This window comes from Macrosteles quadrilineatus, unplaced genomic scaffold (assembly GCF_028750875.1).
Source record: "Macrosteles quadrilineatus isolate MER2022 unplaced genomic scaffold, UCM_ALF_1.0 Scaffold_7__1_contigs__length_78375512, whole genome shotgun sequence".
Taxonomy (NCBI): Eukaryota; Metazoa; Arthropoda; class Insecta; order Hemiptera; family Cicadellidae; genus Macrosteles; species Macrosteles quadrilineatus.
Window position 1 is genome coordinate 2,232,090 of NW_026542600.1, and position 25,919 is coordinate 2,258,008.

Below are 25,919 nucleotides of genomic sequence, written 5' to 3' on the forward strand. Positions count from 1 at the left end.
GGGTCCACCGGTGGGGGAGCGCGCATTGCATTGTTTGCCGGATCAGTGTGGTTCAGCCATTGTCCGGGGAACGTTGTAATCTTTACCAGCCTGTAGCTTATAATGCGAGCTTTATTCTGGTGTAGGTTGGTACAAAAATTGCCCGTAAAATCCCGTCTGGCAATGCTTTTGTCCCGTTTTCGGGGATATCTCAATTCGAGCCGTATTACAAAGACTCTGGTTATTGATCCAGGCAGTGCTGCTACCTTTGGGTGTTTCAGTGAACTACGTCCACTTTCGGAGTAACGCAGAACAATCACCACTGCTCTTTTGTGATTCGTCTTACTGAGATATTTCAATACCAATAGCGATCGCTGATTCAGTTAGCGCGTCGGGGCTCCGCCCGGGCCTCGCCGCAATTGGCGAGCGCCTGTTTAAAGGTTTTCAGCAGCGAATGTGTTAAGAAACATTTTTGGTTCATGTGGCAATTTTTCTACATACAGTACTGTCAATATTTTCTACAATCTTTTTAATATTTATTTTGTTGCCATTTTCAAATTCTTCATTTCATTACGAACACTTCAAGTTGTATTACTCAATAAAACTACATTATTATAAACACATTATTAATATGCGCGTAGATGCCATAGATATTGTAATAACAACGCATATCTATGGTAGATGCCGAGCGACATATGCACTGCCGTGCTAGGCTTGTAAACAGCGCCAAACAGCGCTACGTCGCTACGTCACTGAGGAGGGGTGGGGGAGGGGAAGTAGGATCAGGCGGCGGCCGCTAACATCAAAGGAGTGAGCCAGCCCTTGTATATCTGTAGCCCTGGAATAGTCTCAAACTAAACCTAAGCGTACGTACATACATACAAACATACACACATACATACCAGAGAATGAGTATATACATACATATTGTATATACAGGGTGTTTTTAAAAGGTTTTTGAAAAAGTGTTTTTTACAGGGTGTTTTTACCTTGCTATTTAAAAAAGATAAGTTGGTGGCAGAGGGGAAAGGGGGGGAATGTTAATGTAACGTTGAATTCTAAACAATTGGGCCCCCTACGTAAAAAGATGATTCCCGCAAACTGCATATTTCTATCTATTGCAGTTTTTACATAAATAAAGATTCAAGTTTAAGAAAAAACACCCTGTACATACATATATACCTAAATAAATCAAAGGATTTTTTTGCAGGCTGCCATTGTTGGATTTCGGACGCGGAAAGTACTCTTTATTGGCGTAAAAAACAAGTACTGCACAACTTGTGCTCGAGCTGATACAAGAGGGGAGCCAGCAAAAGAACACACATGCTATAAAAACTGGAGCATGAAGCAAAGCTCAACCAGTATGGAGTCAGCTCTAGTATGCGAGGGGTTCAAAAAGAGTGAGGAAATGTACAATGTACGGTATGCAAGACTTATTGCCGATGGGGACTCCAGCGTATATAAGAAAATAATTGATTCTCGGCCCTACAAAAACTGCACTGTTCAGAAGATAGAATGCAAGAACCATCTTTTGAGAAATATGTGCACTAGACTCAAAACGATTGCAGCCTATAAAACCTGCAAACCTTCCGTTTGGCTCAGAAAGAAAATTTGTGACAACTTGTTACGCTGCAGAATGGCAGTAACTAAAGCCACTGAGCACCATAAAAAGGAAAGGAATGATGCAATCAATGAAGGGGAATCAAGTAAAGCAATAGAAAATCTCAGAATGGATATATTGAATATTCCAAGTCACGTGTTCGGGGAACACAAAAAATGTGCTGAGAGGGGGTATTTTTGCGAGCTGGACCCTACTACTGCCCGGCCAGATGACAATTTAGTACCTAATCTTGTCACAGTGGGCCTTTAGCCATTGATCACTGATGTGTTCAGAGATGTCCCCCCCCCCCCCGCAACAGCCGCAGCTTACTTGCTGACGTCACTAGCAACTATGTAGAACATTTCAATTCAATTGTTGCCAAATTTATTGGCGGCAAAAGATTAAACTTTGCTGTAGTGGTTCATATCAGACTAGATGTACAGCTGCTGTCATTCAACACAACTCCGGACTAGCACGCTACAAGCTGCACAAACAAATGTACGGTGCTAGTCCAGGGGTATTCGCAAAAAGTGTGGCAATGAGGAGGAAGAAGAAGGTGGACAGCCAAAGACAAAGAAAAAGGTGCAGGAAAACACTATTTGATCGGGAAAAAATTGCTGATGGAAAAGACTACGGTATTGAAGCACAACGGCCCGATATTGACGAAAAACTATGGAAAAAGAAAAAAAGTGATTTTTTAGCAACCTTACACAAGTCAGAAGCAGAATTCAAAAGAATTGAAAGAGAAACTGTGGAACAAAGCGATTCAAATGAGTGGCTAGAGATTCGCCGAAATCTTTTGAGAGCTTCGAACTTCGGGCGTGTTTGCAATATGAGAGCAACAACGGGTTATGAAAAAATCGTAAAACAAATCTTGTACACCGTTTTTGATTGTGAGGCCATGGCCTATGGTATGAAAAATGAAGAAGTGGCTCGACATGAACTCGAAAACATGTTAGGTCAAAAGATAAGTAAATGCGGCCTTTTCATAGACCGCGACAACCCCTATCTCGGTGCAAGTCCTGATGGCCTTCTGAATGAAGATGGAACTGTTGAAATTAAATGTCCATCTTCTGCTAAAGATATGACACCTGACGAGGCTATCAGAAAGCGGAAATGTACCTTATGGGCAGTCACTAAGGATGGGAAAATTGGTGATATAAAAAAAACACCACTTTTATTATCAAGTTCAAGGCCAACTTCAAGTCACAAAGAGAAGAATGTGTGTATTTTGCATATGGAGACCACAGAGAATAAAAACTGAAGTAATAGAGCGGAATGAACAGTTTTGGCAGGAAGAAATGTTGCCAAAACTAAAAAGATTCTACATGAATTGCATACTACACGAAATCATCGACCCTCGGCATTCCTGGTCTATGCCCATAAGGAATCCTTCGTATATAGTAGAGGCTCAGACAAAATCTAAAGAAAAGAAGGCAGAAAAAACAGAGTAAACTTGTAAAACTATGAAAATGGTTGGTAAAAATGTTGCATTTATTGTAAAAAGCTGGAATTGTTGTACTGTAAATGTTTAAAATTACTATTTCAAAATAAACGTTTTAATGTTTTCTCCACTATAGTCTTATACCTTAATTTACAAACCTTATAACCACAAAATATCAAACTTTTCAGGAGAAGGAAAAACTGTTTTATACTTTTCCTGTTATATACAGTATACAGTGTTGGGAATTTAAAATAATATTGATCACCATTTAATTTGATGCTATGAAGTAAATTGCATATTAGCATGAACATCAGAACATAAATGTTTAAATTTAAATCAGTTTTGATTCACCAAAATAATATAGGTAGTAATAATAATAGTAATAATCAACAGCTTTTATGGTAAAATACCATATATATTATTAATGTTTACATAACAAAATAAGTGTAGCATTGTAGGTTGAGTATAAGTATGTTTGTGTAAAAAGACGACAGGTTAATTCAACCCTCAGTCAGTATAGACCATTTAGAAAGGTAGGCACTGCCACTGCCCGTTTGTCAGCACAGCTACTGTATATCCATAGAAGTTTTGATCAATACTGCTCAAGGTCAGACGCTAGCCGTGCGGGTTGCAGAACATACAATTGCAGGAGTAGCAGATTGACGATTTAGAACTTGACACCTGCCGCCTCTTAAATGGTTGTTTTTACTTCTCGTTAGTGATAAACTCTGTGATATTAGTTTAAGACCAATAATTAAATAATTTAAAATGCATTTTTTTTTCGTAGACTTCAAAGTATACTTTGTAACTTAAACTTCTCAATTTGACAACTGCTCTGCATGAAAAATGTTTGACTCTTCCAATACTCTTGTAACTATGTCTACTGGAAATAGACATGTCTTATGTCTTAATGTATTTCAGTGACCTAAGACACCTTGTATAGCTGTGCACCATGTGTATCTCTGTATATCTCCACCATGGTGATATACACAGAAGTATGTGTACCATGGGTCAATAAAAGATATGAGACAATACAGGGTGTTCATTTGAAAACTTTCCATATCTGTTGTGTGCAAAGGTAAGGCTTTTAACACTTGTTTGTTCTCATTTCCCCCTAATTTGGACATGCAAATCCAATAAAATTATTTTCAATTTCGAAAAATGTCCCAAAAGGGCCCAATTTGGGGGGTAGTGGTGCTTTTTGAGAAATTTTCAAATGTAAACATGGGTTGTGTGATACATCAATTCAAAGTTCTAATCATCCCGACTATTTTGGTGCAATAAAAATGTAATTATCTTTAACCGTATTTACAGGGTGGGTCAAAACGTTTTAAAAAAGGACTTTGAGGTTAAGTACCGTATTACACTAACTACTGAACGTAACAGCGCCAAATTTATTTCCAAGCTTATTCTTGATCTACTCTTTAAGATAACTTGTAATAAGGGCATTTTCCATGTTATTTTCTAATTTTTAAGAAATCTAAAATTTGAAGAATAAAAGAAAGGTGAAAACTCAAAATTCTTAAATAGCAAGGTATAACAAATTTCATACCATGTGAAAGGTCCTTTTTTTAAAAATATTTTACGTATTTAAGTTTTCTTTCTATCTCTTACCGTTTAAAAATTGCAGTAGAAAAACTGAATTTTCTATGGTAAAATTATAACTAGTTTTCTAACAAAACACATTGCACTTTGCTCAACGATGTATTATGATTAATTACAAATTGATCAACTACTTTTACTTGTGTCAGTTCATCTTGGACCCTTCATCCTGTTCTTTTCTCATTGGTAACTGAGCCAGTTTCAGAAATTTCTTAAAACTAAATCATTTACAGCTTTATGACTTAAGGTCTTACCTGGATATTTATTGTTAAACACTTTGCAGTTATCCTGAAACACTTTTGTTCTGCCCAATAAGTAAAAATAAAGTCTATTTTTTTAAGTGTAGACCATATTCGATTAGATACTACAGAAAATAGTACTTTTTGAAATGAGTACTACCATTGACTAGTCAATGGTACTACAGAAAGCGGCCCACATGTAGGTTGTCCTCATCAGCTATAAGACTTGTTTTTCACAAATTAAAACGTAATGACTTGTTTGTCAATCAGGGTATCAATAATTATGAATTGTTTCCTTCAGTTAATGCACCATTAAATGTGTCTAGAGACAAATTTTGGCTGTTTTATTAGAAAACTAGTTACAATATTACTATGGAAAATTCAGTTTTTCTACTGCAATTTTTAAACGGTAAGAGATAGAAAGAAAACTTAAATACGTAAAATGTTTGTTAAAAATGGACCTTTCACGTGGTATGAAATTTGTTATACCTTGCTATTTAAGAATTTTGAGTTTTCAGCTTTCTTTTATTCTTAAAATTTTAGATTTCTTAAAAATTAGAGGATAACATGGAAAATGCCCTTATTACAAGTTATCTTAAAGAGTAGATCAAGAATAAGCTTGGAAATAAATTTGGCGCTGTTACGTTCAGTAGTTCGGGTAATACGGTACTTAACTTTTAAAAAAAGTCCTTTTTTAAAACGTTTTGACCCACCCTGTAAATACGGTTAAAGATAATTACATTTTTATTGCACCAAAATAGACGGGGTGATTATACCTTTAAATTGATGTATCACACAACCCATGTTTACATTTGAAAATTTCTCAAAAAGCACCCCTACCCCCCAAATTGGGCCCTTTTGGGGAATTTTTCGAAATTGAAAATAATTTTATTGGATTTGGCATGTCCAAATTAGGGGGAAATGAGAACAAACAAGTGTAAAAAGCCTCACCTTTGCACACAACAGATATGGAAAGTTTTCAAATGAACACCTTGTATAGTATAATATGAGACAAGAGTCGTCTATAACAGACTCACCAGTGTTTTTGCTGGCGTAGCAACACAGATAGAAGTCTGATACCAGCTGAGCTTGAACTCCATATTTTTGTTGAAACAACTCATCCATTGCAGAAGTTAGTTGCAGCATGTAGTCGGCCTGTACGCAGTTCTCACCTCCTGGACATTGCAATAGTTAATAAATGGTATCAGCAATCTGAAACATACTTTCTACCGACAACCCTTATAATGAATATTATGATGGGAGAAAATAACATATTTTATAGGTAAAATCACAAAAGTTGTAGTAACTTTTGGGCCGTAATTTTTACAACGGGGGTGGTTTGGTTTGTTTTAGAGTTAAAAGGACATAGCTTACTAAATTTGAATCACAATTGATTAGGCCGTTTAAATGTAAACCTGACATTAACGTGTTTATATGAGTTTTTATGGTAAAAATCCTGTTAAAAGAAATATCTAAAAAGATTTAAAATGCCTGGAGTTACCATGGATTAGTACCCACACACCCTAATTACATCAAAATAGGACCACAGGTGTGATCTAGTAGCCCTTGTTAACATCCACAACATTATCAATACAAACTTTTTGGGTTTAGGGGGACTCAAAACAGATATATCTAAAATGTGAACATTTTGACAAAAACAATTTGGTTGGGTGAAAGTAAAAATAAAAAATTTCAACCATTAACAGACAACTTTGTCTATTAACCGTTAACTGAATTGCAACAACTTTGTGGCTTCAGCATGGGAAACATCTTGGGATAGATTAATAGGCAAAATCTTGATCTCCAGTTTTACAAAAATAGTAGGTAGAATGCAGTTACCCTGTAGGGAATGGGTATTTTATCCTCTGATTTCTCCAGACAGATTCATAAATGGGGTGGAGTAGCAATTTATATCAAAGAAACGATGAAACACAAGCAAATTCATGAAATAAATATTCAGGATTTCACCGAAGAATTAACAGTTGAAATTGTAGCAATCAAATTAGTAAAAGAACAAACTATTATTATAGGAGGATACAGATCACCTAGTGGCAATTTAAATACATTTTTTAATAGATTTTCCGATTTTTTATCAAACTTCACGCACAAGAACAAAAAAGTTATATTTATGGGAGATCTAAACATTGACTACCTCAAAAAAACAAACCCTGACACAATTGAATTCTTAAATATACTAACGGAACATAACCTGAAACCTATTGAGGTTGAACCTACCAGAATAACGTCCACGTCTGAGACATGTATTGATTGGTGCTGAACAAATATTAACCTATCAAAACTTAAAGTATCATCTATTTGGAACTCAATTTCTGACCATCAGGCTTTAAAGTGTATAGTGGGAGCAGTTAAAATGAAAACTAACCCCCCCCCCCCCATCAAAAGACTTACCAGAAAAATAACAACTACAAAATTAGATGAGCTAAAAGTATCACTTGGAAATCAAGACTGGTCATACATATATACAACTCCGGATGTGAATAAAAAATATAACTACCTAGTGAAAACTATCCAAAGAAAATGTAAGGGTTCATAAAATTTGTGAATATTTATAATACAACTAAACCCTTACTAGCAGAATCGCCCTGCCAATTCGCCGAAGTTAAGTTCCAAAAATGTAAACAAAACAAATTAGCAGATGACACAAGTTCAGCAACAGCTGATCTTGTGGTTCACCGCCGTACCACCGGGCCGCGCATCAGTCGCCCGCGCCTGCGCAGGGACCCCAGCCACAGCGCTGGATGTGCGCGGCACTCGCCGAGACAGTGTGTCGGAGTCGGCAAGAGTCGACAGTCAGCAGGAGCAGTGGCCTGAGCAATTAGGCAGAAGAAGGACGCCCGACCCTACACTCTCGCTCACGCCAAGTAAGTGGCCGACATTCGCCGTTGTTGTACCTAGGGCGCCTAGGATAACTCGACCTCACTCGCTATGGCTTTTATTACGCCTATCGTTTATTCACTGTTAATCAATTATGCTATTTAAGTCAAACGTCCGCGGGAAGTTTAGTCTTAAATTTAATTGAATAATTAACAGAGATTGCTTTATTTAAACTTGTGATTATTCCTATCGTTCTATTACAACATAGAGTGTTATCTGCCTTGTTAAAATAGCTTTGTAAATATATAACGATCAGCTATGCTTTTTTTGGAATATCTGAATTTTGTTCGATACATAACTTATAGACCGTGAGTTCAAAGAAGTAACGGTCAGAACGAGATCCGCCCGGTTATAATTCCTTTCTGTTTTAATTGTGTTGTTTTATTTGTATTGTTTAAATATATTCAAGTTCAATCGGTTCCGGTCATGCAAGGTGGCTTTTTAATATTTGTGTGTTTTGTTTGTTTTGTTTATCGCATAGGTCCGTGAGAACACGGTGTGGCTTTTCATATTCGTGTGTTTTTGTTTGTTTTGTTTATCGCGTAGTGCTACGGGGTTTTTGTTGTATTTAAATTTAATTAAAATTTGGATATAATTATTTGGGTTCCAATAAGTTAAGTTAAGCTACCTCGTTTTTGATTTTATACTTAGGGTCTATATTATTGCTGTACGGTAACCAGGAAAAATAAAAACTGAAAATTGAGAACAACAATGGACCTTTATTTAAATGTAATGATTTAAAAACTACTTACAGAATTCAAAAGCAAGCACAAGTTAAGATATTGATAAATCCAAAACGATAAGTAAGTTGGATATTGAGATTGTTTACGAATTTTAAATAATTAGACAAACCTACCTATATGATTTTAAATTATTGATATGTAATATTTGTGGCTTGAATAAATTAAATTAAATTAGATTAAATCTGGCCTGTTTGAGTGGTGATCTGAAGTTTTCATCGTTGACTACGGTTCCGCAGCTGAGCTGTAACTAGACGACAGTCTCCCACTGTAGACGATACGGTGATATCAGAAAGAATAGTTCGATTTCCACAAGACGTTTCTTTGATGCCGAGCCGACTCAGTCTTTGCGTAAATAGTAGAGGTTGAAAATACCCAACGTCGGTCTGAGGATAGATATACGCAGCTAAATCATCAAATCCACCCTCACAATAGACGGGAAATGTCGATGTACACTCACATGTACAACAGCACTATCGTATATTGTCGCTAACAACGTTAACATCACACAAATCGGATTCACAACACAGAAGAATAATATATAATGTGTAGGCGTCTCGAATTGGAAACACATTCACTTCGTCCACTGCAGCACGACAGTACTAATCACCCATACATCGGAGCCAAACAATAATACGTCCATTCATCTACGGTGGTATACCTCAACTGACCGGCCTTGTGCCTGCTCAACGCTTACCTGCTACACCTAACCCCTATGATTCGAGCTCTCCTATTGGCTAACGAACTCACCCTCGGCTCCCGAACCTCCCCGAAGATATACGAGACGGTTTTTCGTCATCGCATTGGCACCATCTCCACAAGCCTGTCCCAACAGGAAACTTGTAGATATTCCTAGACTACATTTTGTCACGTAGGCCAAGTAAATTAATCGAATTATTTTTTATATTAAATATTATCAAATTACTGTAGCAGCAATTCAGCTGTGAGATATTTGATTTATGGGAGTAAGAGTAAATAGTTGATTTATTAGAGTGATTTTAATACATTGTTGGCTCTTTACTAACTAACACGCTTTCATTTGTTTGTACATACTTCAGAACTGTACTAACCATTGTAGCTATTCATTGTTATTTATACTAGAACCAGTGCACAACAGTGCAATCGACCGGCGTGGCCCAAGCTGTGCCTGGCTCGGCACTCGCTAAAAAGTCGCGGCCCAAAAAGCCCAGGACTGAGGCAATTTTGGTCAAGCCTTTGGAGGGAAGATCATTCGCCGAAGTCTTGGGTGTTATCAAGGCCAAGGCTAAGCCAGAGCAAACCGACACGGTTGTACGGTCGATTAGACAAACCCGGGACGGGGACGTCCTCCTCGAACTGGGTAAGTCTAAAGATAAAGCCGCCTTTGCTGCCGAACTAAAGGCAGCTGTGGAAGGTCAGGGCACCGTTCGTGCTCTCGAACCCAAGACGTCCGTCGAGGTTCGGGATATGGATTGTGTGTCAACGGAGGATGACGTCATTGATGCCCTAAAAAAAGCTGTCCCCGAGCTTGCCGGACAAACGGCTAGTCTGAGGGTGTGGCTCACGAAACCAAACCGGAGTCAACAGCGGATGGCGGTCGCCGAAATGGCAGACGCAAACGCCAGTAAGGTTTTGGCACTCCAGCATTTGAGGGTTGGATGGGTTAATTGCAGGTTGAGACGGAGGGTGGAAGTAACGAGGTGTTTTAAATGCCTTGATTTCGGCCATTCCTCCCGAAACTGCGAAGGGCCCGACCGAGGCAAGAACTGCCTTCGATGCGGGGAGGTGGGTCACACTCGTAGGGACTGTAAAGTTGAGACCTGTTTCCTCTGTAAGGAGAAAGGCCTCAATGATAAAAACGCTAAACATATAGCTGGGTCTGGGCAGTGCAGTGCATTTAAAGGCGCACTACAACAAGCGAAAGCCCAACCACGAAGATAAGGATCCTCCAGTGCAATGTAGATCGATCCAGGACGGCTGACGCGCTTCTCAGTCAGCTTGCCCTCGAACACGGTGTTGACGCGCTCTTGGTCAGCGAACAGTACCAGTACCGGGACAGGGACCCATCTCTTTGGTTTCCCGATACACTTGGTACTGCTGCGTTCTGGGTTCGTAATACAGCTAAAGTGCAGGTAAGGAGTCACGCGAAGGGCCGAGGATTCGTTTGGGTCCGGTGCGGGGATGTCACTTACTTTAGTGTATACCTCACCCCCAACGAGGCTATCCGTGACTTTCGTGGAAAGATAGACCGCCTGGAAGAGAGCGTGCGCGATACCGCCGGGCACGTTGTCGTGGCGGGGGATTTCAATGCTAGGGCTGTCGAGTGGGGAATGACTCTCACTAATTCCCGGGGGAAGTACATCCTGGACTTTGCTGCCAGGGCTGGACTTGTTGTCATAAACGAGGGCAACACGCCAACTTTCCAGCGTCCCGGAATGAGGGGAACGATCCCAGACATCACGCTTGCATCTGAGTCCCTCTTGCCGAGGATACGAGCCTGGAGAGTCCTAGAGGATTATACGGCCAGTGACCACCAGTACATCATTTTTGATGTCATGGATAGTCATCAGAGACAAGCTACCGTGTCTCGGCAGGTGCCCGTTCGGTGGAACACCAAAAAGCTGGACGTGGCCAAATTCACCGAAGTCATACTACGGGGAGAGCCAGTGGTACCTGCTGCATCCGGCGTGGCTCACGCAGAGACATCAGTTACATCATTGATGAGGCTGATAGTCTCGGCCTGCGAAGAGTCAATGCCTCGCAGGATATCCCGGTGCGATAAGCGACCTGTGTACTGGTGGACAACCGAGATCGCAGAACTACGACGGGCAGCATTGAGAGCCAGACGTCTTGCTACCAGGGCTAGAGAACCTGAAGATAGACGTCTTAAGTCTGACGCTTACAAGGTGGCAAGGAAGTCTCTTCGCCGGGCCATTAACCGGAGCAAACGCAGTTGCTGGGAGAAATTAAGGGACGATGTCGATTCCGATCCGTGGGGCCTTGGTTACAAGATAGTAACCAAGAAGCTTGGCACCCGCTCTCCACCTTCCGTTATGGACGGGGCCTCTATGGAGAGGATCGTAAAGTCCCTTTTCCCGACTCACACACTGCGTCCATTGCGGGAGTTCGGAAGGGTGGACGACGTACCGCTTTTCAGTCTCGAGGAGTTGGAGGCGGCCGTTCTGTCCCTGAAGAACAACAAGGCTCCTGGACCGGATGGGGTACCTGGTGAGGCCCTGAAGAAAGTCTTTTCAATAAACCCACAAATCCTTTTGAGCACGTACAATGCCTGTCTGGCCGAGGGGAAGTTTCCCTTCTGCTGGAAAACAGCTAGGCTTGTGCTCGTGGGGAAGGGAAAAGGAAACCCAGACCTACCCTCCTCTTACAGACCTCTCTGTATGTTGGACACTGCTGGGAAAGTCTTGGAAAAGTTGATCCGTTCCCGACTGAATTCAGCCGTGGTTGCTGCAGGGAATCTATCCCCTCGTCAGTACGGTTTCAGGAAGGGACGGTCAACGGTTGACGCTATTGAGGAGGTAAAGCGAGCCGTAATGAGAGCTGAGGAGTTTAACAACTATTCTCGTCGGGTTGTGCTGCTTGTAACACTTGATGTGCGAAACGCATTTAATTCCGCGAGGTGGTGCGATATGCTCGACGCACTGGAGAACACTTTCCACGTCCCGGCATACCTCATGCGCATGATAGAGGACTACCTCCGGTACCGCCTCATCATTTACGACACTACAGAAGGCTCCAGGACGATGGATGTAACTTCTGGTGCTGCTCAAGGATCCATACTGGGCCCGGACCTCTGGAACGTCGCCTACGACAGCCTCTTGAGATCCGAGATGCCTGAGGAAACCGTCCTAGTTGGGTATGCAGATGACGTTGCGGCTTTAATAGCTGCACGTAGCATTGAGCTTGCCCAGCTGAAACTAAATCGAGTCATGCGAACCATTAACGCATGGATGGCAGAACATGGTCTCTCGCTCGCTCTGAGCAAAACTGAGATTGTCATTCTGACTAAAAAGAGGATTGACACCATCGTGCCTTTGATGGTGGGGAACGTTGAAGTCCAAACCACTCGTGCCGCAAAGTACCTTGGGGTCATGGTGGACAGCAAGCTCAGCTGGCGAGACCAGATCACCCGTACGGCGGACAAGGCCGCTAAAATGGTTTCTTCCCTTAGTCGGTTAATGGCCAATGTCGGAGGTCCACGGTCCAGCCGCAGAAGGCTGTTGATGTCTGCGGTCCAGTCAGTGCTCCTGTACGGTGCGGAGGTCTGGGCAGACGCTCTCAATAAGGAGGTATATAGGATGCGGCTCGCCCGAGTGCAGCGTCAGGCAGCACTAAGGGTAGCATCTGCCTATCGAACAGTGTCCGAACCCGCCGTCCTGGTGGTTGCTGGAGTCATCCCCGTCAAACTTTTGGCGGCGGAGAGGAAGGCAATTTATCAGCGCCGTGGGGAGGACCAGGCAAGTATTGAGGAACGCACCCGGACCTTCCAGCTGTGGCAGGAGAGCTGGGAACAGGAGACAAGGGGGCTCTGGACCAGGCGACTGATACAACAGGTCCAACCTTGGGTTAATCGGCGGTGCGGAGAGGTGAACTTCTACCTCACCCAATTTCTGACGGGTCACGGCTTTTTCCGGTCGTACTTGTTCAGGATGGGCAAAGCCGTGTCACCCGATTGCATATACTGCCCAGGCATTCCCGATGACGTGGAACACACTTTCTTCCACTGCCAGCATTGGGAAAGGCCCCGCCTAGAGGCTCAACAGTTCGTAGGACTGCTGTCGGTGGACACGGTCATACCGATGATGATGGAGGGTGAGGACAATTGGACCTGTGTGTCACTTTACATCCAGGGTGTTCTCCGCGCCAAGAAGCTTGACCTCGACCGGGATGCGGTGTAGGTCAAAAAATAAATAATGCCAGAAACGGTGCGAGCCCTGTGGGCTTAGGTCACATGTTGGCCTGACTTGAAGTAATGTGACAAACAATTCCAGGTCTGTGTCCAACAGAGTAGAGGGGGTTTTTTAGTGAGTAGTCTGTGATAAACTCAGGAGTCTCACACTACAGGCTGGCTACCTGTGTGCGTAAAAGCATTTTCCCTCCTCACCCTAAAAAAAAAAAAAAAAAAAAAAAAAAGTGCACAATAGTTATGTTCTATGTCGTTGCTTAGCCGCTATTAACTGTTAATGTTTTAGGTAGTTGTTTTAGCCTTCTACTAATTATTGATGTGTTGAACAATGCATTTAAATATTCTACCTTACGATACGATTCCACTACTAACACACTAACCATCGACATTGCTTCAAATCTTAGCATAACGCTTAACCTTTGCTTAACCTTAGACTATCAATGCTTAACTAAGATGCTTTGGGAAAACTGATTGGCTTTGGGAATTTTAATTAGCCGTGACATTAGACAGCTAAGCCCCAACTTCTATTTCCATTCTTCACCATTTCCTTGATTCCTGGACTGTTGCTAATTGAGTGATCTCCGATCTGTGTGTTGTATGTGTTGTGTGTGTGCAGCTAACTGCTTTGGTTAGCTGTAGTTTGCTAAGTAGCTTTTCTTCTTTCTCTATTACTTCGGGCACACCGGAAATAAGTTAGATTTAATTAGCACTTAAGCTCTTAGCTATAAGTCTTCTACTCTGTCACTTTATGACTATGAATGTGCTTGCCACAAACTTTTCTTTCTTCTTTCGCTATTACTTCGGGCACACCGGAAATAAGTTCGTTATAAGTTAGCTTTAACCTATTCCGGAAAACCCGGAAATAAGTTAGCTATTAAATAGATTTAATCTATTCCGGAAAACCCTGAAATAAGTTATTTATAGGTTAGGTTTAATTACTTCGGGCACACCGGAAATAAGTTAGTATTAGTTAGACCTAAGCTATCCCGGAAAATCTGGGAATAAGTTAGGTTTTAGTTAGGCTTAATCTATTTTAAATAAGTCTTTGTGTGCTCAAACTGTCTGTGTGTGTGTGTGTCTCGTTCTCGTATCTTACTCTTCCTGTTAACGATCCTTCTCCACCCTACTCTGTATGTTCGTTTGCACCTTTTCATATTCCTACTCTCTCACGGGGCTTTAAACTAGTCCACTCGCCCGAAATGCATTGTATTATTTTAAATAAGAAAGACACATCTAAACTAATTCTGCTCGGTCCGTGGCGCATGGACGTCGGGTAATAAATTAAATAAAGAATTAATACTCCACCGACGAGGCTGTGAACAGCGTCGCGCACGAAGCTATAACTTCGAAACAAAATCTCGCCCTCCCTCTTTTATTCACTCGTTTCCTGGCGATGATGAGGCACGAATAAAGCCAAGAGGCAAAACATTCCCGCCTGAGCCAGGAAAACGACTTTAGGAGACAAAAGCGGGAAACCCGACCAAAATTGACCCCCGGAGTAACCCAGCTCGGCTAGGTTATCAGGGACGCGTAACGCTCCGACCCAACAAATTAACGAAACACACCCGGAAGCGGGTTACAAAAAATAGAAGAAATCATGCCCAAAACCTACAGAGCCTATAATAACAAAAATAATAAAAAAAATTTGTGGAATGACAAGCTTGTAAAATTATGTATGCGGGATCAAAATTTTATAATAATCTCCCAATCGAAATTAAATCAGAGACTTCCAAAACAATATTTAAAAATAAATTAAAAAGATTTCTCATCAGCAAGGCTATTTTTTCTTTTGAAGAGTTGAATAGTCTTTGAGGTCAAAATAAAATTCAATATATGTATTTTTTTGTTATTTAAAAAAATTTAAGTTTGTGAAATTTTGTTTTTATTTTATTATGTTAGAAATGTATTTAATAACTATTAGGCCTACTTGAACTGTTGACACTATTCAATGTATTATGTACAAGAAACGAATAAAGTAGTTTTGAATTGAATTGAATTGAATCGTCGTCGTCCGCGATCGTGACAAAATCATGAACATTTTCCGCAGCCGAGCAGATATCATCGTCATCTCCCACGGTCACGGAAACTTCATCGTCATCTCCCGCGGTCACGGAAATGTCATCGTTGTCGTCCGCGATCGCGACAAAATCATGAACATTTCCCGCGGCCGTGTAGACATCATCGTCGTCTCCCGCGGCCGTGTAGACATCATCGTCGTCTCCCGCGGTCACGGAAACGTCATCGTCATCTCCCGCGGTCACGGAAAGGTCGTCGTTGTCTCCCGTGGTTTCGAAAACGTCATCGTCGTCGTCCACTATCGCGGCAAAATCGTGAACATTTCCCGAGGCTGTGAGGACAATCATCATTGGCTTTCGCGGTTACGTGGAAGACGACGATCGCGGCAAAATCATAAAAATTCCCGACTGAAATCAAATTTAAGACTAAATCCTGACTTTTCAAGACCATTTTGAAATTGAATACTAATTCCCGACTTTCCCGACTACTAGACACCCTGACTAACTTAGTTCTTTTGACTCACCAATGACGACGCAGTCGTTTTTATTGAACTGTAAATACTTCTCCAGATCAGACTGGGGAAGTCCCCACACTTTCGGCAGTAAAGATTTGGGGAATTGTGGTAGTGGCCCTGTAAACATTTTGTAAATATTGATAAACACACAGATAGTTTATTTTAAGAGTGTGACATAGAGCAAAAGGGCCTAGATTTTTAGGATTTTACAGGATAGCATTTTGCAAATTTTATATATTACACTACAGCATAGCATGCTACGGAGTTTTGTTCCTTGTTGTAGTAAATTATTATTGAACAACTATAATTTTTTGTAAAACATTTCTAAATGATAGTTATATTTATTCATGTATGAAATTGACTTTACCTACTCATGCAGAGTTTATATGTTTTATGAATATATAAAAAAATGTGTTTAAGCTGTGCTAGTGTTTTATATCAAATCTTGTAGCCTACCAATAATGATGATTCCAGTATTAAGCACTGTGTGAAGTTTCTGCAAAATTTTAAAAAAGTTGCACAAAAAACTTGGTATTATGTTATAAAATACTTAGGGCGGGTTTCTGAATCAGGGATTTATAAGTCCAGAACTAGGCTAGTCATGGATTAAAATTAGTCATGTACTAAAAATTCACTTTCTGAGTCAAGGATTAAGGATACACGGACTAATTTAACGCGGGTACTTAGTTTAGTCATGGATTAAAAGAGCTCATGATTTTCAAGGGAAATGTAGGGTAATTTGTGCCGCCGTGCTGGCAACACTGTCAGTTTGATGTGCACACTGCTCTGAAATAGTAAACTAAACAAACAACGATCTCAGTCAAACCTCAAACCTTGGTTTTGAGGTTATTTCTCTTTTAATTCATTTATCATTGTAATATATTTTATTATTGCTGTAAACTAGTTGTATCATAAAATTTTAAAGGTAGGACTGGTGTTTCATCCTATTTCTTTTAAATAAGTTAATTGTATAAATAATTTAAATGTATACTAGGTCAGCCCTATAATTATAGATCTGGATTACTTTCTGATGAGTGATTTAAGACAAGGAAATTATAAAGTGGTGTATGAACAAAATAAACATATTTTAAGAAACTCAATACTAAATTATGAATGTATGAAATGAAATATTACAACCTTTAGGAGAAAAAGGTCTCTGGATCATGTCTGCACAAGATAAAACCCTAAACTATTTACAACTCTATTTAGTATTTTATTTTATTTTATTTTATTTTATTCTCTTAAACTATTTTATTATCTCACAGAGTTTTTTGAAAATATATACCTATCCTTGAATTCATCCTCACTTAAGTCATCAAATGGATTGTTTTCCCGCTCACGACGAATTCGCGGCCCACGAAAACGGTAAAAATCATGATAATCAATGTATTCCATAATCACCTTCAATTTTAACACACAAAAAAAGTGGACGACTAAAATTAATCCTACCCCTGTGCAGGATTAAAATCTAGCATGTTTTAATCCGTGGACTAAAGCATAATTTCTTTAGTTCAGACTTAAAAACTAGTTCTTGACTAAGATTAGTCGCTGACTTATAAGTACTCGAATCAGAAAGATATTTTTCTTAGTCCAGTACTAAAACGAGCTTTAGTCTAAGACTAGCGCTAATACCTGAATCAGAAACCCGCCCTTAAAGTCTTAAAAGTCTTAGTCTTACATAAGCAACCTGGAAACAAAATGAGTTTTCAATCAACAACAAACAACAAACAGTTGATTAAAACATTTACATCTGATACTGGAAAAACAATCTTACCAAATAATAACAATTCAGGTTGGAATTTTATACGTTTTCAATATTTTTTTTACAGCTAATAAAATGAACACTTGTTTGTCTGAGGATTTCGTAACAAGGTATTTCTAGCTCTAGCTACCTATCTGATCTATCTGCTAGATAGTCATAGCTAGATCTATCTGGCAAATGAGAGAACCGTTATTCACTTACGTTCTTTTACTTGTACTAGAGGAACATAATGATTGCGGGCTGAGCTGCTCCAGGCTATACAAAGCGGAGGGTTTAGCCTGCCTGCTTTGTTACAACACCTTCCTGGTGGAAACAACCTTGGTAAGAATACAGCTGAAACACATCAAAACTTTATAGTCACTTGAGAGAAGATCATTTAGCTAGGGAACACAGGAATTATAAGTAACCTAAGAGACGAGTTCCAGGCAATTTAACAATCACTGTCGTTATATGGCTTGTAAGTCATTGGTTAAAACTTCAATATATATTTAAAAAGCACTTTTGCTCAGAGACTGGATTTTACTTATTGCTTAAAGTCTGTTTTGTTTTCATAAGCTATTTTTAAGTGTTTTAATTGTTTCATAAATAATGTAAATAAATTAAGTTTGTTATTTGGATTTGTAAAGAACACAGGCTCATTTTGGTGTTGAATTAAATCCTATATATTGTCATTTGTGAATTTCATTTCGTATGTGATATCACAATAATGTGAATCGCGTACAGTGACGACGTCATCACTCACTACTCTCATGACTTCTAAGAGCTGAGGTTATGTTTTTGTTAATTGATTCGTCAACTTACTGCCAATTATAATCTAGTGTCCGGTAAAAGTTCATTACAGTACAGTAAGCACGTTATAAAACCACATTTGATTGAGCAGGCACCAAACGCTGTTTTCCGGACTAATTTCATGCATCCGGAAAGTCTATTAAAACAGTGTAGTGTGGCAAAAAGTAATTTATGTCAATACATAATATTCTCTAACTGCTACTTCTACACAGAAAAAAGTTATTTTATGGTTTCACAAATACCTGTGTATTTGTAAAACCATCTACTGTGCAGTAGGTAGCCTAGACTTAGTTTACGGAGCACTACCTACTAAACTGAGATGGATGATTAAAAACTGGAACTCTGTTAACTTTCATCATTGGAATGATTCTTGTTAAAGAACTGATGACAGTCTAGAGCTATCTTCCATTCTACACTCATTCTCTTCATTCAATACGGACAAAGGATTGTCAAGAATGAATATAAATACAGAACTTAATCTAATTTCGTATTCGTTTTAAGTGTACAATAGAATGAACTTGAGACTGTGTTATGTAGCACACAGCTGCTTTATGGTTTGCGTCCCTGGGGTGGTTCACATTTAGCTCAGAAAGCATTTGTTTGGCAAAAGAAAGCTCTTAGAGCCATGCTAGGATTGCAAGATCATGAATCCTGTAGGGATCACTTTTCCAATTTAAATTTGCTTACACTGCCATCTATGTACATTCTTTGTAATTTAATTCATATAAAAAACAACCCCTTAAAATTTTCTAGCTATTCTCATCCATACAACACGAGGCACAAAAACAACCTAGTCACACCTCAAATCAGACTTTCAAAAACTTTAAATAGCCATTTTTACATCCAACATATTTTCTTCAACAAGCTACACTCTTGTTTTTGTGAACTACCTTTAAACCAATTTAAAAGAAAAATTACTGAGTTTTTAAAATCAAAAGCATTCTACACACAGGAAGAATTTTTAAATAGTAACATATCATGTTTAGATTCTAAATAGGGTATTGTATATATTGAAATTTATAAAATTGATGTATGATCTATTTTTAAGTACTATTGTAACAATGCCTATTACAAAATGTTATGTTTAATGGCTGCAATAAATCTTATTGAATCTATTATTGAAACCTAAATGAACAAATTGACTTGTTGAGAGAAACTCAATCCGCAGATGAACGACAATTTCTTTAGGCAACATTATATAATGATGAAAACCCGAAACTGAGCAAGTTCCCTTTACTAGAAGTCTGCAGTTCTGAACAGGTCAAGCCAACAGTTGGTTTGGGTTTGGGCCAAACATAGTCTTAAGCTCAGGTTGTGTCATTTATGTTGGAGGTAATTGTTCACACCTTTTTCCGCGACTACACCAAAAATGTTTAAAACATCGCAGTGACTGGGAAAGACATTATTGATTTCACCATGACAGCGGGAGGGTTCACAATTTAACCGCTATTGCAGAGATTATTTACAATATTGTGTAAACCGATTGTAAATTTACAATATTATGTAAACCGATTGTAGTAATACAAGGGGAGAGGGTACCTTTTCCTGCACAATTGTTTTCAAAGGGGATTCCCTTTAAGTCCAGGTACATATAGCAGGAAATCCACTGAACCTACCATACTGATATTTTGTACACCTATTAACCACATTGATATCTTTAAGCTAAACCACCTTTTTAAGAAAAACATGGACAAAAGCAATATTTTCAACCATTTCAAAAATATAAATGTTTATGTCATTTAAAAAAAATAATAAAAAATAATCTTTCATATAAAAATATTACTAATTGATAGAGCTTTGGTTTAATGTACATACTCGCCAAATATCAAAAATTATGCATGCAAAGTTTTAAGTCTCTATGTATTATGCCAGTACGTAGTGTGTTAAGAAATTTTAAAGCCTATTTTGATTCAATTTGAATTTCCCGCCCTTAGCGCCACCTGCGGTGGCCGAGGTCAGCAATGCTTATCTGTCCGTTGGGTTTAAAATCATATCATGTACTAGTAGGGGTGCTGGCTACAGGTTTGCAAGGCTCCTGTGATAATGTAAGTGTTACATTTATTTAGTTTAAGGATTATTATATTCATGTGTTAAACGCTTTTTCAGGTGCTATAATTTAATTGAAAAACATAATTAACCAATTTGTACAAGTCTTTATTTACTGTTAAATTTCGTTTGCCACGTGTGGTCAGTTAGCCTGTTTGAGTTTGTAATTTCTTGTAACTTGAATAGTAAAACATCAGAAGTGTTTTGAAAGCTATATAAATTTAATAATGAGAACTATATAATTTTAATATTAGGTTCTGGTCAAATGTAATTTTTATTCAATTTAAAGTAACTTAACTCAATGAATGTTTTTTTGTATTGAACACTTTATAAGCAATCCAAATCAATGTTTTATACCTTTTAAGTTATACTTTTTCCAACAGGTCTCTTGTAATTTTATTTTATTTTAATTTAAGCTTGTGTAATGATTTTGCAGACGGGAGTCAAATTTGTACAGCTAAATCTAAACATGGCCCAGCCCACCCCTGCTGTATTCAGTAATGTACCAGTCTATCTATTATTTATTGGGTACTAATAACAGTTACTTATAGCGTATGTGAAAAGGGTTATTTTATTTAAAAAGTAATAAATTGCTGAACCGTAATTCACTGAGTCATTCTTATTTGACTCCCCTCGTTCACTGGTCAACTTGGCGACCCTCTTGGCTCTGATCCGCAAGCTAAAGGAAGTGGATCTAAATTCACACCATATAATTATATTCAATTGGCCACCCTGGAATATAATTAATTTGCGCCACTCTGCTAAACTTCCTGAGCTTTAAGATAACCAAGACATTGAACGAGGTCATTTAGGCTACTCCGAGAATTTCATTTGAACTGTTATGAACACTCAAAATCCAGTGTGGTGTTGTGTGATTATTAATTTAAGAAGTTATTATGTTGAACTGTAATTAGTATATTTATCAAGGGATGATAAAGGACATGTCGGTATAAGTATATTGTAATAAGAATTTTAGGGCATTGTATCATTAAAAACTGAAACCGGTTTTATTAAATAAGCTGATTTTAAATAGTTGAAGTAAACAACGGTGAAATCAAACAGCTAGGTGCTAAACAAAATGGTTTAAATTAGCTTAAAGAATTCTAAATGTGTTGATCCGAATTTTGAAAGTAATAAGTAGGGTTCGCTAAATCCTTCCTTTCCTCACCTTATCAGCAATTATCCTTTTATCAAGATGGCGAACTACAATGTCAATTATCTTCTAAAGGGCGAGTTGATTTATGAAATTATGTGTAGAGACCAAGACTGTCAACAGGAGGACTTAAATAAATTAAGTGTAGATGAACTCAGAAAATCCTTGCGTAAAATCATTGGGCAGGCACCTAATTTTTCAAACATTGAAAATAAATTGACTGTTTTGGTGGAGATTAAATATTGCCAAATAGCGTCAAGCGTATTGCAAGTGCTAATCGATCGACAGTCTGAAGAGCCTACGGCGCTGAATTTAGCTAAGATTAATGCAAAGCTAGCACATTTAGAGCTAAGAATAAACATGCTAAAACGAAGTATACTGTTAGAAACCGACAATACAACCGTGGAAGAGTTAGACAAAACGAGGATTAGTCTTAGTAATAAACTGTCAGAAATCGAGAATAAAATCGCCCCGGACGAATACCAACGATTTCAAGAAGAATTAAATAAATCGTTAATCGAGAGTGAGTCAGCCGATGAGGAAATAAACGGCGTATCAACCGGGCAGCCTATCACCTCTTCACCTAGTAATCAGCTGAGATTAGGGAACCACAACAGGACAAGGTCCGCCCCTACAGAATCAATCAATCAATCAATCAATAGGGAACCACGACACGGCACACGTCCCGCTTCAAGGTCACAGTACGCCCGCGGACCATGTTCGTCCTGCTTCTGCACCGCTGCCACCGGTCGACTTGTTCCAGAAACTAGCAAACCCATTGGAAAAAATTTTGTCGAAATTTCCGGAGAATTGTACTGGTATGGAGATAACCCCGTTACTAAACTTTTTGAGACAGACAGTAATTTTACAACAGGAATCGCGCCTACCCGAAGATCAGATATTTAGAATAATTAGCAGGTACGCTATTTCTCCGCTCATTGGAACAATAATAGAATGCCAAAACGGCGGGAAAAGTATCATACAAACACGCAGGGAAATATTAAATTCATTTATTCCAGCAGCTTTGGGAGAGCAACTTAAATATGAGTACATTCATCGTCCCCAACGCTACGATGAGAGTTTATCGCTGTATTGCGAGGAAATTAAATTAAATAACCAAGTATTTATGGCAAACCTAACAGAGAAACAATTGCTTGATTCTATTAGAAATGGATTGAACCCGGACACCCGCAACAAGATCGCTGTATATAAATTCCCCGAAACAATGAATGAGTTGAAACTTATTGTGGTGCAAATGAACAATTTGGACTATAATGATTATTTGCGCAACAGAGCGTGTGCCAACGTAGTCCCTACGAGACCGGTATTAACCGCAGCCATGCCAGTATCACGGCCTGTTGGATTGTCTTCAAATCATGTAAATGAGCAAAATGTGTACCGGCACTCAAACCACCATAGTCGCCAACCAAGTGATATAAAGAGATGTTTTGTTTGTAACAGACCAGGCCATTTAGCACGTCATTGTTATCGTGGTTCAAAAAACTAGTAGACGCGGGAAAATTTACCCTCAAGTCAGAGCACCACTTTAAGGTAAATGTTCCCGCTAATAAAAACAATCAACAAACCTATTGCCCAGTTAATCACAATAATGAGTTCAATACACATAGTAAGGATTTTAAGCAGGAGTTCCGGAAAATAACAAAACAATGGAATAGTTTAAATAGGAAAAATTGTATGCCGACAAAGGGCCGAACTGTAGCAAATTTGCCGTGCGTAAATGTTATTGTCAATGAGAATATAAATATCTCAGCATTAATTGATAGTGGTGCTTCCTACAACATTTTAAGTTTAGAATTATTTGAACAGTTATTGAAGAGTAAACATGCAATTAAATGTAAACAAAGCATACCTAGTCATTTAATGGCGGCAAATGAGACTCCTATAAATGTGATAAATGCGTGCGAACTAAGGATTAAAATTGGAAAATTTACATGGTGGGAGAAATTTTTAGTAATTGAGTCAAATCGATACAAAATAATTTTAGGAATGCCTTTCCTACTACAGCATAAGGGGCTTTGTATTGATTTCCAGAGTAAGACCTGTCATTTCAAATTTGAACCAGGATATTTAATTGAATTAAATGTGGACGACCAGATCAATCCAGGATTAAATGCGATAAAAATAGGATGCATAGAAATGCAAGACGAAACAGAAAACTTTATTGCTAAATATCCTTCGGTCTTCACAGATCAAATCGGCGAAGCGCTTGACCTTGAGATAAAGCTAGAGGTCACTGACCCCACTCCAGTTTCGATACGGCCTTATAACTTAAGTCCCCCGGCCATTGCTAAAATGAAGGTAATTATTGATGAATGGTTGAAACAAGGAATTATTGAACATAGCACGTCTCCTTATCAAAGTCCCGCATTTTTAACCAAGCGTGACCGTCTCGTTGTAAATTACGCTCAAGTTAACCAGCGTATAAAAAATATTTCTTATCCACTGGGTGACATTGAAAACATGTATCAGCATCTGCAAGGGGCGAATTATTTTTCCATATTCGACCTTAATAAGGCTTTTTTGCAGTGCCCATTAAATGAGGAAAGTAGGGATTTAACCTCATTTGTATGTGCGGTGGGAAAGTTCCGTTTTCATCACCTGAAATATAAGCATCTATTGATATACTGTGACGACCTTCTAATTTTTAGTAAAACCAAAGAAGAGCATCTAAGACATCTACACGAAGTCGCTGGTATTTTAGCGGCGAACAAGTTGACAGTTAACCCGGACAAAGCCAGATTCTTTTGCACTGAGATAAGTTTTTTGGGGCATTTAATTAGTCATAATTCTATTACTATAGACCCAGAGCGCACTGTGGCTATCAAGAATTTCCCAGTCCCTCGCACAGTAAAGCAAGTGAGACAATTCACGGGCATGTGTGGTTATTGGCGGAAATATATTGAGAATTATGCCGATATTAGTCGACCTCTCCATGCGCTCAAACGAAAGAATACAAAATTCGTATGGACAGCAGAATGTCAAAGCGCCTATGAGACTCTTAAAGAGAAAATAGCAAATCCTCCAATATTAACCATGGCTGACTTTAACAAACCGTTCGTGGTACATACGGACGCGAGCGCCACAGGTGCCGGAGCGGCTCTCCTACAGTATAATGATGCTGGTGATCTGATGCCGATTGCTTTTTATAGTAAATCCTTCACCGAGAACGAACTGCGTTATTCCATCTACGAGAAAGAAGCGTATACAGCAGTATTGGCTATGGAAAAATGGAACGCTTACTTATCACCTCAACCCTTCACCTTAGTGACGGACAACCAGGCATTAAGCTACGTGTTAAACACCAAGAATAAATTAGGACGCCTTTCCAGATGGGTAGAACGACTACTAGCACTTCCATTCAACGTAGTTCATAAACCTGGGACAGAGAACGTAATAGCGGACGCCCTATCAAGACTCTACGAGCTACCTGAAGAGACTTCGGAGAGTAAAACAATCAAAGCATCTGGAAATAACACAGTTACTTATGGCAGTGAAAGCGCACCTAACCCGGTAGAACAGCTGAATGTGTTAATTAAAGAGCTCAGAGAACACCCTGTACAACAACATGGAAGAGTCAACTTTATCAGCAAGATACCTATGGCTATGAAGGACCTGAAATACCATCAACGTCAAGATAAGGAATGCAAGAGGATCATGAAGAGTATAAACGACGGTACCAATCAATTAAACTACGTTATGAAGAACGAACTATTGATGTACAAAGGAGCTAAGGGAGGAAACAAGATTTATTTACCCGAGAGGTTAATAAACGTTGCATATACGTTTTTTCATGATGGATTAAATGGAGGACATCTTGGCATCGCACGGACGGTGGCAAAAATCGAACAGTATTTTTATCGACCAGACATGGAGCGTATTATTAGGGGTAAAATTAAAGAATGTCGCACATGTATGATGTCTAAACCTGCTCAAAGAAAATACGAAGGAAAGTTAGTATCGAGACCAGTCACATCTGCTTTTGAAACATTATTTTGTGACATTTTAGGCCCACTTCCACGCACGACTCGAGGAAATAAATATATTTTTGTTGTGTTAGATGCATTCACTCGATTCTCCTGGACATTCGCTTTGAAGGAAGTGAATAGCAAAGCTATAATAGCTAAGTTGGATCAAATTTTTGGATTATTTTCAGTACCACGCACTTTAGTGTCTGATAATGCCACTTACTTCACTTCGCAACAGTTTAAAGCCTACC

At 39.0% G+C, this 25,919-nt stretch overlaps 1 protein-coding gene across 5 annotated transcripts in view; it reads right to left on the reverse strand.

The window, feature by feature from the left end:
• Window positions 1-25,919, reverse strand: part of LOC128997887 (deubiquitinating protein VCPIP1-like) — a 105,756-nt gene that overhangs the window by 66,256 nt on the left and 13,581 nt on the right. For all 5 annotated transcript variants that reach the window (XM_054423668.1, XM_054423669.1, XM_054423670.1 and 2 more), the window contains exons 5-7: window positions 17,896-18,027; window positions 15,942-16,049; window positions 5,902-6,039 (exon numbers count right to left, since the gene is read on the reverse strand). In XM_054423668.1, the coding sequence (XP_054279643.1) occupies window positions 5,902-6,039; window positions 15,942-16,049; window positions 17,896-18,027 (378 nt within the window). The remainder of the gene's footprint in view (window positions 1-5,901; window positions 6,040-15,941; window positions 16,050-17,895; window positions 18,028-25,919) is intronic.